General features: G+C 43.6%; 1 protein-coding gene across 1 annotated transcript in view; it reads left to right on the top strand.

Annotated features, from left to right (window-relative positions):
• The first annotated feature begins 934 nt into the window (after positions 1 to 934).
• The window catches only part of zdhhc8b (zinc finger DHHC-type palmitoyltransferase 8b), a 60,497-nt gene continuing 46,317 nt past the window's right edge, over positions 935 to 15,114 (top strand). The window contains exon 1 of the mRNA XM_069706611.1: positions 935 to 1,282. Coding sequence (XP_069562712.1) covers positions 1,179 to 1,282 — 104 coding nt within the window. The 5' untranslated portion in view covers positions 935 to 1,178. The remainder of the gene's footprint in view (positions 1,283 to 15,114) is intronic.

The raw sequence follows: 15,114 nt of genomic DNA, 5'->3' as shown, positions 1-15,114 counted from the left end.
ACGGAAAAAAAAAATAAAAAAAAAAAAAGGTATCGCCGTCTGTAGTTGATTGGCGTTTAACTGCTAAATCTAATTCCAGAAAGATTTGTTTTCTAATAAAAAAAAGCAGGTTTCTGCGGCTCAACTATCGACCAGGCGGCGGCTCTGAGATCGAAACTAAAAAAAATACAGTCGGTACGAAGGTAGCAAGCTAATCTAAGCAGTTTTCTACAAACATTACGGTGGCCCCGACCAGCCAAAACAGTTGGCTTTCGCAATTTGGATTATATCCAGTTATCTGCCACACGAGGGCGCTCTAATTCTTAAATCCACAACGATTTTTTTTTCTTCTTCCAATTGAAAGTCCATTCAACATGCAGCACTTCCATTTAGAGAAAAGCAGGAGTTTCCAATACGCTGATTTGCAATTTCAACTTATACCTTGAACCGATCAAAATCCATACACGCTTCTTAAGAGCTTCCTCGGTCTGCATTTGTGGTGGACGGAGCGAGTAACGGAGGTGTACTGGTGCACCATAACGAAACCGATGTCAAGAGTGGAAGCCAACAATTTATAAAAACGCAGTTTTGACTCGTTTGCCCATGTGTGTTAGTTTGTAGTTTTGCAAAGAAACATTAAACAGCCAGATTCTAAATGAAGTTTGGTGTAGCTCTGCCTACACACAGTGACAGCTTGCAGCCCGTCTTCTTAAAACTTTGAGAGGCATTTTGATAGTAAATTAATTGTATATGCAGCAATATTGTTAGAGTCGGTGAGTATTCCCGAGTAAAGTAGACTTTTAATAATCTCTTGGGTTAAAAAAAAAAAAAAAAAAAAAAAAAAGGGAAGCCATATGCAGTGCAATCAACATTATATGGCTTCTCGTGAAGCCTATTCCAGGGTTTGCAGCGAGGCTCCACCTTTCCAAGCGGTTCAGTGACCTCACTAGTGGGCTGGATTGTAAGGGTGGGATTTCCAGGCTTTCACAGCGCTCCATGTATTCCTGCCTGCCTGCCTGCCTGTCTGTCTGTTTTAGGATTTATGCGGCTTCAGCGATAGCAAACACGGACCGGTCGTACCTTTCACAGCCACAGACAGGTCCATATATTACACACCGGATCCTTTTTTCTTTTTTTTTTTTTCCCCCCACATGCGACTGCAATCGGAATAAATAATTGAGGAATGTGGAAATTACAGAATGCCCAACAGCGCTGGAAAGAGATTTAAACCCACCAAATACATCCCGGTGTCCACTGCTGCCACACTCCTTGTGGGATCGACCACTTTATTCTTCGTTTTCACGTAAGTTTGCATCGCTTCTCATTCTCGTGCTGCGCTTGCCGCGAATTTGCATTTAAACTGTGTGCACCGAGATTACACAGACATGAGTGGATTGTAGCTGCAAGTTTGCATGGGTGGATTCAGTCACTTAGGTGGGATAAGTGTGTGTTGTTGTTTTTTTTTTTTAATGGGAGAATATCTGTCCCAGTGGAGGATCTAGCAGTTGCAAAAAAAAAAAAAAAAAAAAAAAAAAAAAGCAACCACGTATGCGCTGCCTTCTTGTGCAACCTCAAGATAATACCATTCGGCCACAATACCTGCAACGCAAACTTCCAATAAAACATGCAAGTTTAACAGGAAACCGCAGATCAGGCCGCAAATACCCACTTTCCTTTGAAGAAATGCCGCAGGCAGTTGTTGGTACAATTACAATGGTTGCATTGGCCCGTCAGACAGCAGTGTTTGACTCATGCACACTCTGTTGGGACAGTGTTGTGATCAAAGTCTAGCAGGAGTGCCCATCCAGGTGCCACTGCATCTACCACTACTTTATACATACAGTAATTAAGCTTTTCCTTTGGAGGAAATGAGGATCATGGGAAAGCTCTGACCAAGGCCAACAGGTCCTTACTCTCTCAAAAGACCTGCACAAATGGAGTGAAAGTCATTTTCTATGTTCAGGATACGGCCGGTTCATCTATGGCAGCTGCAATCAGGATGATTACACTGTCGTGCAGTCTATCATGACCCCCTTTAGTAGGAACGCTTTTGTCCCACATCCCTCCATCTGATGAATGAGGAAGCCAGTGCAATGACTATAACACAGAGCTGACACCAAGCGGAGATAACAGCAGACAGACTGATGGCTCTGGTCTGAATCATCCTTCCTTCATACATTCTCGTCTGCTGCTAACCTTCAGGTGAATGGATTATCAATGAAATCAAGTGTACCCTGGGGGAGGTCTGAAAATCACAGTGGGAACCTAAAGGCGAACTGTTTCCGTCCAGTGTAGACTCAGGCCGAATGAAACTGCTGAATGTGAGTCCTCGCCTTTCAAAGGTGGGAGGTTTCCATCGTATTAGAGCGCAGACGTCACCGCTGCCAATAGGAGACTTGTTAGATGGAGAGATGCTTCCTTCAAATGGCTTAAGAGGTGGTGTGTATTATTTTGGACACATATTTTCTAAGCGATCGGTCTCTGGTTGGTAGCGTTGTGTGAATTTGCTTTTTGACACGACTCTGTGTCAGATCAGTGCAGGATCTGTCTCACCTGGACTACTTGCAGGATGACACGGAAAATGCTGCACCCTGAGTCTCAAGTCTCAGGTCAGTGGGCGAGACTGAGGGGAACATATGGTGTCGGTGGGTTTTGCGGGTAGGTTGTATTGTATCTTTAAAATAAATCCCAGCACTCCTTGGTGTATAGTTTGAGGGCTTTGCATAAACAAATGGCCTGATTTACAAGTCTTGATACAGAGTATTATGATTCAGGAGCAGATCTGCAGCTCAGTCATACAGGATGTTTCCTTCCCATGGATCTTTTTAGAGCCTTGTTAGTCCCTCTTTTTCAGGGGCTCATATCACTCTACACTTAAAGGTTCATCCCCCAGCAGATGGTTCAAGGATGAGGATTAAGACTTTACTCTGTTGCTCCTTCGTTTCCCAGTAAAAGGCCCAGAGGATTGAGTTGGGTATAATGGATTCCCCTGGGGAGCAGTGCACGTCCAAACTAGGCCATGCCTCCTCCTTCTTCTGAAATGCCCATTGAGTCCATTATGTCGAACCCAGTCTAGCCTCGTCTGTGGCCGGAGTGCAGAGAATACGGTTATAGGGGGAGCCGCAGAGCAGTGACATGTCTTTATCTGAAATCCCTGAGCCAAATGAGCATGTAGCAAGTGCAAAAATGGGAACACAGGAGCCACAAGATATGGCAATCAGGGCTTAAAACTAAAGAGCTCGTCCCTCATGGACTGTATATGCCGAATGCCAGCGACACAAATCTTTTTTTATTCCTGGGCCGCAGTGTGTTAAAGGTCTCACTGTTGCCAGCAGGCCACTTGGTGTCATATGGGCAATGGAGGATGAGACCGGTGGGGCCGGCACTGGCTCGCACTGGTTCGTGTATTTGGCTTGCGGACGCCTGACAGTTTGTGTTTCCCACAGAGACTGAATTAGAAAACATTAGTACAGAATTATTTATACATCCCCTCAGCATGACCACGACTCATCACAAAAAAATACTGACGATGAATTAAGCTTTTAGTCATGGTTTAGCCATCATAATAATATCCCAGTCTTATCTGTGTCTATAAAGAGATTTTATTATACTGTAGCTTAGACCTCTCGCTGTCTAAATGTTTCCCAGCTCTGTATGGCTACCTTAAAGAAGCTCTCTCTTACCTTATAGTAACTCCTCAGAATGGCTTAATCACTGCACTTGACCATGTGTCAAATGGATAACCTGTCCAGGAAACAGAACTGTCAGGCTGGTCATCAGCACTTGTTGCCAAACCTCATCATCCGCATTTTAGAGTAGTCATAGAAATGTGTGGAAACAGTCCATTGATCATCTGGACAAGACCTGCGTTCAGCGTTTTAGTTTTTTTTTGCCGTGTAGAGGTGAATTATGCGGGAGGTAGTCGGCGGTGGCAGTCACCGGGCCGGGAGCAGAGCCGCGCACGAGAGCAGGCCTCAAGGAATCTAATCTTCGGCTTCCACATCTGTTTCCTCCTTTTCACTGTACGTCCAATGGGTCTCACTTCATTTACGTCCCACCGAATGCTTTGTTTCACTCTTGAGATTCTTGCAGAAGAGACTTTGAAAGGTGTTTCCGACGTGATGGCAGAGAGAGTGCAGCGTTGGTAAAAGATGGGGAGGCTGGAGTTGGCAAACTATGATACTGTTAGAATCTATTTTCATATTGTGTGCACCTTTTTTGTTTTCTGTGCTGCTGTGACGACTAAATTTCCCCAGTGTGGGATTAATAAAGTCTAAGTCTAAGTCTAAATCTAAATCTAGGAAGGAGAAATCTTCAAATTATCTATAATTCAATCTACATTCAAAAAGGGTCTTAGCCAAATCTCTTGGTAATCTCTATTTTGGTGCTACGACTTTCTCAAGTGTTTCATCGAACTCCAGTGTCTAGGCGTTCTGTCTCATTTCAATTGAAGTTGTAAAAGTATAATTGACTGATTGTTCATCGATCCTAATCCGCATCCTGCCGTGTGATTATGTATGCTGAGCTGCTGTCGTCTTTTTGTCGAGAGGTTCGGTAAACAAGCTCGTAATCATTAATGCCTCACTGTTTGGCATTAGTGTCCATTACAGCTGCTTGCCTTCCTCCTGTGTGACGTTACAGTGACTTGGAGGCTCCCCGTGTTCGACTGCAGTGAAATGAGTTGTTGGTTTAACTCGTCTTGTTTATGCTCGGTGTGGGAGCCTGACTATCTTGGCCTGCTTTAAATATTGCTCATATGACACCGGGGCTGATTTGGGTTTAGTTTGTTTATTTAAATGCTTGATTGATGGTGCATTGCCAAGTTTGAGATGTCACAAGGGCAGAGCATTTCTCAGAAGGAGGAAATTAGCAACTGTCCTAACAGACAAGCATCTATCAAATCTAAAAACCAGAAAAGCCCAGCCTCCCTGATGTGATACTCTTGTAAAACACACTGACAAATGAGCGGGACTTCGTGACATGCTTGCAAAACTTTAACCCCGTAAGTTCCATGATTCCCAAGAGAGTAGCAAATTTCAGCTCTTAAACCAAGCTCATCAGTATTCATCTTCGACACTTCCTCCCCATCACGCCGGGAGAAACGTTCACCAAAATATTCGGCGCTCACTCGCTGTCGCGGCATTCAATTTCAGCCTCTCAGCTGAGGTGGATGGGGCGCGATCCTCGCAGAGGATAAAACTTTGATAATCTTGACGATGGCAGACGTAGACCGTCGACGTACAGACTCACCGGGGCCAAAATATCCCCTCGGCCTATTCATGAAATCCATGCAGCGCAGTCTCCTGGTTGGCAGAGATAACCGCTGGGGATAAAACCAGTAGTGTGGTGTTGCTGGCTTTGTCAGATTAGATAACAATGTAATTTCCTCTGTAGGTCCTCATCCATCAACACATTGGAGCAACAGTCTGGAGATTGACAATCGCAGTGCAGGTTCTGTGTCACTTCTGCTCTCAGCGGGTGGTTAAGGTGACGGGCAGGAATGACTGGAGAGGGAACCTTATTTCATTGTGAATGCAGAGGATAAAATCAGAGTTCAAAATTGACGTGAAGCTGTTTTTTTTGTAAAACATTATACTCTCATTGCTTGTAGTCTGTGTGGTGGTTCATGGTTAATTTCATTGGTATTGTGGTTTATGGTTTACCACAAGGCACATTTCCACCCTGTAATGTGGACCAATCCCCGGCTCCTGCAGCTCCGCAGCCTCAAATGTTTTTTTCTAAAGTATCACAGATAAATCAGAGTGATGGACTGTATTCATAGCCAGGTATTTTTACTTACAAATGTTCTGATTTTTTTCTAATCTGTTGTTTTTTATTTATATTACCATGTAGCTCAAGTCTGTGATTATCTCTATTTAAATCCGTCAGCATTGTGTTGTTTCCATTTATAATGTAGCAGAAACAAATCTGTGGAGACCAGGTGGTGTTTCTGTGCCTCAAGCCAATCTCTTCATATTATCTCTTTGGAGATAATTGTATTGGTGAATATGTCAGACGATGAATAACAATAATTTAAAGTGCAGAAATGCCAAAGATAGGTTATGAAACAGAGTCGCCACAAGATTGTAGTGCAGATAAGATTATTTTTTTACGCTGTAAATTGTCCTGCAAAGTATATTTCTTGGTCGCAATTCTTAAATTCTTATAAAAAGTGGTTTTATCTAATGAGGGTCCATTCAGGTATCCATAACGCACAGCATCTTTCTTTTTAATCTTTCATGGGTTTGTAATTGACCCCACAGTTGAGTTTTTTTGTGGAGTAAAATGGATGTTTTCTGGATTCAGAAAGTTGCTCACATTCATCACATTTGTTGTGAATACAAAAAGATACTTCAATATTTTTTGTATCTTGTAAATGTCAATGAGATTGAGTTCGGTGTAGTTGAGACACATGCCGTGACTTTGATGTATTCCTTTATTGTCGTACTTTATGGTAAACACGAATGCAAACAGAGGCAGCGGTAGTCGCTCCATCACCTGAAACTGGACTCCATCGCTCCGATATTTTTAGCTGCTGACAGGTTGACAGTAAGGGGATCAATTGTGACACATTTCTGGCTCTAATAAAGATTTAACTTAGTTTTACCCTAAAGGGAATTCTGTATTACGAAACAGCGAGTACATCCAAGTTACACACTCACACACACACAAAAAAAAAATCCTCCACGGTAGGGATGTGCCATATTATCAGCCATGTCTGTCGAGCCCAGGTATTTCCAGCTGTTGTGGACCGTCAGAGTTAAGTTAGTTGTGGTTCTCGGGTCAGGAGTCCAGCAAAGATCCTTTAAAGACTCCGGAGGGGACTGAAGAACATTTTAATCATTTTCTTTAGTCTACTCTTGCCACCTTGATATCAGAATTATTTCAGCGGCCACCTCGTCTCGCCTGCGTCAGGGTTGTAGTGTGACTGAGCAGCAGGCCGCTGGCAGAGCTTTCACGTGTGCCACCATCAGTATTGATGAGGCCCAGGGAATAAAAGGCCAGGTCATTTAATCTCATTCCATCCCTGTCGCTGCTCAACAACTAGGTTAAGATAATACTGACAGATCCTCTCACAGATCCTCTTCCCTGGCTCTCCACCGTGCATCCTGGAGCAGGCTGACTCACTACATCACATTAAGTTTAAGGTCAAGGCAAATTTTCCTGATTTGGTTCTGCTGTCATTTTAATTGTTACATTTGATAGGTATTAACCTTGTCTGAAAATATTACGAATCAAAAGTGCATAATAGGAATACTTTTCAGTGTTTCCTGTTTTGCTGAAGGGTCTCGACGGCTTTAACAAAGTCTTAATTTCCTATAAAAATGAATTTGCATAAGACCACATGTCTTTAACAGAGTGAAATCATTGTTTGCAGATTAGCATGATTTATCATAGATGAACAAAAGCATGAACCCCAGCAGCAGGCGATTAAGAATTTAATTTGGGCATCATGTTCTTAGCATGATTTTCCAACACATGTTGAGCTTTAATAGAAATCGCTGCTTTCTAAATTTAGCCGGTTCTCTCTCTGCCACGCTCCGAACTGGTGTTTTTGACTTGTGCGGTCTTTTGTAACATCTTCGAATCGGGCAAATGTAATATACCTCGAAGAGCAAGGAGGAAGTGTCTTAAATTTGTCCGACTGTGTCTTTTCTACTCCAGATCAATAGCATTGGAGGAACATTTAGATCCATTTTTATTTCCTGCTGCAACTCGTGACTGTGTTCCTGTCTCTATGGCTATTTAAAGTCCTTTTTGGTTTTTCTAAAGCAGTGACTTTCTGGAGCTGTGGTCCGCGCCAAGAAAGTAAATTGTGCCTTGTGATGCCATAGTTGAGCTAAATGGATCCATGTGGATTCAGCGCACAGCAGTGTGTGGGCGAAAAGTGCGGGAAAAGTGGAGCGAGGTGCTCTCAGAGTTTGCTGCGCTTCGCCACCCTCCCACCAGCCGAACAAGCCCGGGCCGCCTGGAAAGTCTCCTCTTGGGGAACATGTGGGATTAATTTAGACCTCCAGCCTCTCCCTCCTTGGATGTCTCCACCCTGTTTCCCCTCATGTTGTTTTGCCAAAGGGAGACCATGACTGGTAATAAGTAGAAACAGAGCTCTGTGTCTTAACACCCTTGGATGGAGTGGCTTCCTGAGACATCAAGGAGTCTGTAGCAGGCCGAGGCTCCCGGTGTTTACAAGAGTGGAGCTGTGTCCATCTCTGGGACTCAGAGGAAGACGGGCAGATAGATTCTGTGATTATAAGGGCGGGTCTTCCCAATCTTTGCCACTTTTTTTTGAAGAAGTCGTGTGTGAAGATGAATCGGCTCAGCAAACAGAGTTTTTGGTTTCCTGCTCCTTAGTTTTACAGTTTGGTTCGCTCTCACTGCTCTCACTAGGGTTGTTTCCACACACAGCAGGCGGCTCTTTTGTCAAATCCTCTACAACTGTACGCTGCCTGCCCAGCCCCACACAAAGGACAAAGTTAGCGACTCGCTCGTGAAAGTAGAGGAGCATTGAGCTGCTATAGAGCCAGATATTTACCTCAGGTGTTGTTAAAGGCAAAAACAGTGCTACAGGGACAGTGAATTGTGGATTTGCGTGTGTCAGGTCGACAGTCAAATTTTTCAAAATAAATGCTAATGTTGAAACCTTTTGCGAACACGTTTCCCGCCATATAAGGTCAGTCTGGTTGGTTTTCAGTTAGTTTATGCAGGTTTAGGTCAAATAAATAAAGCCACGACTAACCAACTTTCCGGGCTAATTATCGTTCTGGTATAGCCACGTAATGTGTGTGTATGAAGTGTTAATCTATAAATACAAGCGGCCGCTCTTGACTTTGAAGCCATGGATCCAGGGAGCTCCAGCCTGCCTCCGTTAAGCTTTTAGCCCGTTCTCTTTGTAGTTCACTGTAGAGGAGACGTTATCCTGTCACGTTTGTCACATGCTATTATTTCGCACCACTCTGGACAGTATATGAATAGGCATCAGTTTTAGATGAATATTTATTATCACAGCTCAACCTGACCAAAGCCATTATAAATCTGCTATATAGTATTAAGTTTTCCAAGTCAAAAGTTGGTTTCTTTTTAAAGGATAGACAAGCAGACTTGTTGTGTAAACTCTTTTTTTATTTTGTTAATTATATTCTACCGCAAATTGTAATCAAAGGAATAGTCAAAAATAGACCTGTGATTTGTGACTTTTTATTCACAACTTAATCTTTATTTTATTTTTTTACTGTTAAACCCCTGCCAGTATACTAAGCTACAGCCAGAGTGCAGACACAGAAAGTCCTCCTCTGCGGACCACTGTCACTGTGATATCCGCTTGTCAAATGTCTATTTTAAAAAACGGCCTCATGCTCCACAGTGAGGATATTTTAAAATGAGGTTTACAATGGACACATGTATTCAGCCCGCGGGTGTCCACCGTTCTCTGTGGTTTCCAGGTCCACTTCTACCTAATATAGAGCATCTGCCTGAGTGTCATACGGAGACAAATCTCTGGCCCAGTTTGAATCTTGGGGCGAGATTTGAAAGGTCAGAGCACAGTTCAATCTAATCTGACTGTGGACTCAATTTGTGTTCGAGGTTTCCATCCAGGATTGTTTTATTTCGCCATTGTTCCTTTTTCAAACTAGTGAAAGACGCACTTATGCAGCTGTGCTATTTTTAGTACACAGTTTGACAGACAATATAAAAACATGTGCAGTGAATTAATGCTCCTGATGGCGGGGAAGGAAGTTGTTGACCACATGTGTGACAGAGATGGTACTCAGTACCGTCTGTCTGAGAGCAGCCAGCCAGCTCCGATTTTTGGGATTTCCTGTGGTGCTCTGTTTTCTTTGGCCCGGCGTTATTCTCGAGAAAAAGTCTGCGTTTTTTGTGTCTTATTCATGCACAGCTGATGTAGTTCTTCTGTCTACGACTGGAAAACAAGGACAGGAAGTTTGACTTTGGATCTGTGAGCAGAATTCTTTCTGTGTTTCTCACTCTTTGGAAAATTGTGTCACACACACACACACACACACACACACACACACACACACACACACACACACACACACACACACACACACACACACACACACACACACACACACACACACGCACACACACGCACACAAACTACAGTAGCCTCATGTAATTCAAACGAAAGCAAAGCTACATAGAACTTTTTCTCAGTCGGATGTGATAGCGGCCAGTTTATCTGGGCGCGCTGGATGTTTTCGCTGGTCTCAATATGCTTTGGCTCCTTCACATTACTTTGACTTCGTCCTGCTTTTTCTCTTCCAGAGTTCGGATGTTTTCCTCTGTTTTCCTTTTGTCTCTGGAGAATCTACATTTTGATAAATCCTTCCCCTGAAGATCGATTGTCTAATCACAACCTTGTAAAAACAAAAACACAAGAGCAACGGTGCAAGGACCAGATTAAACAAGCTGTTTATCTGCTCCTAAGTACTGTAAGCTCACTGTTTGCATGTCCAGCTAACTACTTAGAAGGGTAAAGTAATTTAGAGTAGCTTTTAAGTCCGAGAATCAGGTTACATTTAGTTTAGGGGTTCATGGTCATAAGTCTGGAGGTTTAAACTCCAATAACCACAGCCAATGGTATCAAGATAGCAAAATTACTTTTGCCAAAGATGTTCATTAACATTTTCTCTTATAATTTAGGAGTGAAAATATGCTAAGCAGCTGGCTTGCATGTTTCCTTGTCATACTTGGTTAGTTTGGGATGTGCAGATTTAACTTCAGTCTTGAAACCTTTAAAATACTTTTTAGTAGTATATCTGTCCCTGCTGTCATTGTAAATTGCACTGTAAATACCCTGTTAGAACAGAAACATTGACAGGTGTAGCTTAAGAGCGTGGGACTTAACTCGAAGGCCCAGGGAAGCAGCTTTATCCTGCCTGACATCTTTCAGGATGAGGAGATCTTCTGTTTGTTTTGCCTCTTGCCTCGCAGGAAACCGACTGAAATCCTTCAACCTGAGAGATTGGGCTGAAACTGAGAGCTCAACCTTTTGTCAAAAACTGTTCATTTCAACAGCCCTGAAGCCACAAGAGGCGGTGAACTAAAACACAGCCTTTAGGTGTCGATGCTGAGAGACACTTCACTCCAAATTAGGATCTTAGTTGGAGTCTTAATCCGACGTGCGCACAGCAGTGATCTAATTCAGTGACCTGGTTGTACTGGAGTTAGCTCAGCAGCCTAAAACCATTTGAACAGACCTGACGTGAACAGCAGATTTTGTTGTTTTTGAAGTATGTTGCCACCATCACTACTGCCACCGTGTGCCTTCGCAGCAGTGTGAATAATTGCTAAAGTCCTGATTAAACTGCTGTGGGACTATTAGCCACCCGGCCAAATCCAGCTGATCCCTTAAATTGTTTTAATAGTATTCGCCGTTGACAGGAGGGCCGCCCCCTGCTACCAAAAGTGGGGGCCGATCACCGACTGCCTCGACGCTTTAATTTCCAGTATGTGCCACATAAAATAACAGCTATTAATAAATGCTCCAAATATGGCTCGGTGTGCCATCCTTACATGTCTAAATATGCAGCAGGAGCAGCCAAGTTACACGCTGCCTACTGGACTGTGTTGAAGGTCCAGCCTAACATTTACTCAGCTCAGTGTCTCAAGACCTCTCTCCCCTTCGCTGTGTGATTGTAACTGTGCTTCACTTACCCATCGAAGTTGAATAATGCAGCAGTTATAATGTACCTCTTTGCATTATTCCCGCGAGCACGTTGGCTTTTAGCATCACTGAATATCGGGCAGGGTAACCTGTGAATATCAATTAGTTTGCTTTATCGATCTTTATACAAGGACACACCCGCCTCTGAGCGCGCTGCCCTCCTTAATTCATTTTACATTCTGATGCTGCACATCCTCCTCCGCCAAGTGTTTTGTGAAGATGCCGGCTTGTGTCGGCTTTCATTTTTCTCCCTGCTTGACCCGACTCTCTGGAAGTTTTAATCTGCCTAAAGTCTTCGCCGGGACCTCGGCGAAGCGCGGGATGCTGCAGTTATGTTGACAAGCGGCGCACAAGCACCTGCGATACGTTTATCCAGGTCTGTCACTCCTCCCTAACAAGATGCCACGATCGAGTGTCTGTTCAAGTTTGCGGCGGGGGAAAGTTGCCCGAGGCGTTGCACGTGTTTTCATCCTCTCCCCGTGGCGCGTTGAAGCCCCTCCCATCTGCGCCTGTGGGTTCAGCCTGCCTTGCATAAATCTACCTTGCTCCTTGTTAATGAAATCAATCAGGGTTGCGGAGCTTATCTGCGACGGGTCCCGCCGTTTCTCGGCCCCAGAAGCATATTTCTGCCTGCACTAATGTGCGCTGAACTGGTATTATTACACACATTCGACACATTTCTTACATATTTCTATATTCCGAACGCATTTAGTCTCCTCTTTGCTGCAGTAAATCAGCAGTGTGTTTGGTTGGGCCTGAACTTGCTGCAATAATCATGTTTTTAGGTATAAAGTGCAGAAAGTGGAGAGGTGACCAACAATGATGTGACGAGATTTATTGAAAACCCAAAACGAATAGATTCCCGAAGGAGGAGGATGACGAAGAAGATGAAGAGGAGCGGGAAACAAAGAAACTGCTGAGCTGTCAGAAACTACACCTGGCTCAAGGAAGCGCCAACAACATAAACAATTGCTCGGGATAGTCAAAAAGTGGCAGCTGTCTCTACCACCCCCGGCTAAGTAAAGACCCGTAGGAGCCCGTACGCAAACGTAGCTCAGATGTCAAGTTTCAGCCCGGACCCTGAAAAAAAGTGTCAGCTCAGCTCTGACAGTGACGGCTGAGTCGGTGGCGTTGTTGTGTCTGCAGCGGCTGAAAAAAGGTCTGCCTCTCAGCAGGGGGTGACAGGCAATGCGACAACAGCTGGCCGTGAAGCCTGCTTTCATGTGGCGAGGGGTTCTGAGGTGTGGTGGCAGCTGGAGGAGGAAGAACACACAGACACGCAGAGCTGAACTACAGAGGACGACAAACAAACAAGAAAACAAGCGTGTTTCTGTGCATTCCTCTCGTACTGTAGCTTTCCACGGTAGTATTTTTAGACCGTCTCTAATACAGACCACAGCGTCTGTCTCGCAAATCTCGGGAGCCTGTCATGATGTTAGCGATGTTGACTTACACAAATTTGTCTATCGCTGCTGTCTGCCGTCCGTAGAATCTCAGAAATGCACAATTTGTTACAAGCATAAAGAGGCTGTTCACAAAACAAAAAAAAAGGCCAACAGGAGATAAACCACTAAGGAATAACTTATTTTTAAACAAAGAGCACCCCAATTGGGAAGAAGCCAGCTCTTTGTAAAGCATGTGTAATAAATGTATTGACATAGAGATATACGCAAATGCTTTTTTAGTTATTTTTTTTTCAATTGCGCCTAATTGTGTTAATTATGTGTAATCGTGGCAGTTTTTATGTCAGAAAATGTTAATCGTTCAGTGTTACTCAATCATAACTAGATTGTTGGCAGCGAGATGGCGTTTACACCTCGTCACAGAAAGGCTCTTTTCAGTTAAAGGATAAGAAGAGCAACATATTTACTAGCAATGTAAAAATATAGTTTGAAATCTTATAGTCTGCATCATATCACGATGATAGCAGTGTATATAGACATCAGAGTAACATTAGCTCAGCCTGCAGTCCACCATCAAGGCAGGCGACGTGAGGCCAAAGACGCCGGTGCTGCTAATAGACTCCGTGTGTCACACTCTGGGTCACGACCCCGGCTTGGCATGACCTCGCACCTCGTATACACAATTTACAAAGACAAAAAAACACATTGTGCTTTGATCGCATCAGACACTAAAGGCCTAATCAGACTTTATCTTATACCGTGACATAGTCTGGGAACTTTTAAGTGCATTTTCCAAACAACTATGATTGCCAAGAACATTAAGCATAGCTGCAGGAAAAAAAAAAAATGCTACGGTCTACGACGTGACCCTCCACACTTTTATGTGCTCCATTAATATAATCACTTCTCTGTGGCTCGCGGGGTCCAAATTCAACGTGACTCAGCCCGTGGTGAGTTCGCAGGCACCATCAGACATGTGCTGCTGTTTGCCTCCGAAGCAGAGCCGAGTGTTGAAGCGCATTGTTTGCAGACATGCGGCTGTGGCCCCGAGAGGAGAGGAGGCCGCCGGTGCTGCCAACACATTTTTCCAGCCCTGTCGAGGTGATGCCTCGTGGTGCGCTTAATGAAGCACAGGCAGAATGAGCAAGAGTATTGATCGTCTCTCTAATGGGGTATGCATGGAGCAGGAGCTAATTATGTTCTATAGACTCCACAGTGGAGAAAGTTTATGAAGGGTGAGTGACATGACTGAATCTGTTGCAGTGAGAGGCACATAAATCCTCTGTTGGCAAATACATCCCCCGGTTCCCAAAACGTTGGGACGCTGTGAAAAATGTAAATACAAACAGAATGTAATAATTTGCAAATCATTTAAACTCATATTTAGTTGAATGAACAATATATTCAGGTTTGGGAGCAAAATATGCTGCCATCCAGACAACGTCTGTTTCAGGGAAGGCCTTGCTTATTTCAGCAAAACAACGTCAAACCACATTCTGCATGTATTACAACAGCATGGCTCCGTGGCGGAAGAGTCCGGGTGCTAAACTGGCCTCCTGCAGTCCAGACCTGTCTCCACTTTAAAAAAAAAAAAAAGGTGGTGCTTCATGGAATGACAAATACGACAAAAGAGAACCAGAACTGTTGAGCAACTAAAATCCTAAATCGGGGAAAGAATTGGACAACATTTCACTTTCAAAACTCCCGGGACTGGTCTCCTCAGTTACCAAATATTTACAGGGTGTTGTAAAAAAGAAGAGGTGATGCAAAACAGTGGTTTTGAGACATGTTGCTGCCATGAAATTCAAAATAAGCCAATATTTTTCATAAAGCAATAGAATTGCTCAGTTTCAACATTTGATATGTTGTATTTGGTCTATTTTTCAATTAAATATGGGTTTACGTGATTTCCAAATCATTGCATTCTGTTTTTATTTATATTTTTTAGCGTCCCAACTTTTTGGGAAACGCGGTTGTCGATGATCCTGCAAAATAATTAAAGAAACGGGTATAAACATGTCTTGAGCTTACATTTAATAGTAC

Source organism: Brachyistius frenatus, unplaced genomic scaffold, assembly GCF_029030835.1.
Source record: "Brachyistius frenatus isolate BFR_SWC_R1_liver_20210118 unplaced genomic scaffold, ASM2903083v1 Contig_64, whole genome shotgun sequence".
NCBI classification, from domain to species: Eukaryota; Metazoa; Chordata; class Actinopteri; family Embiotocidae; genus Brachyistius; species Brachyistius frenatus.
The sequence above is the reverse complement of the archived record's forward strand: the minus strand, read 5'-3'. Positions and strand labels throughout refer to the sequence as shown.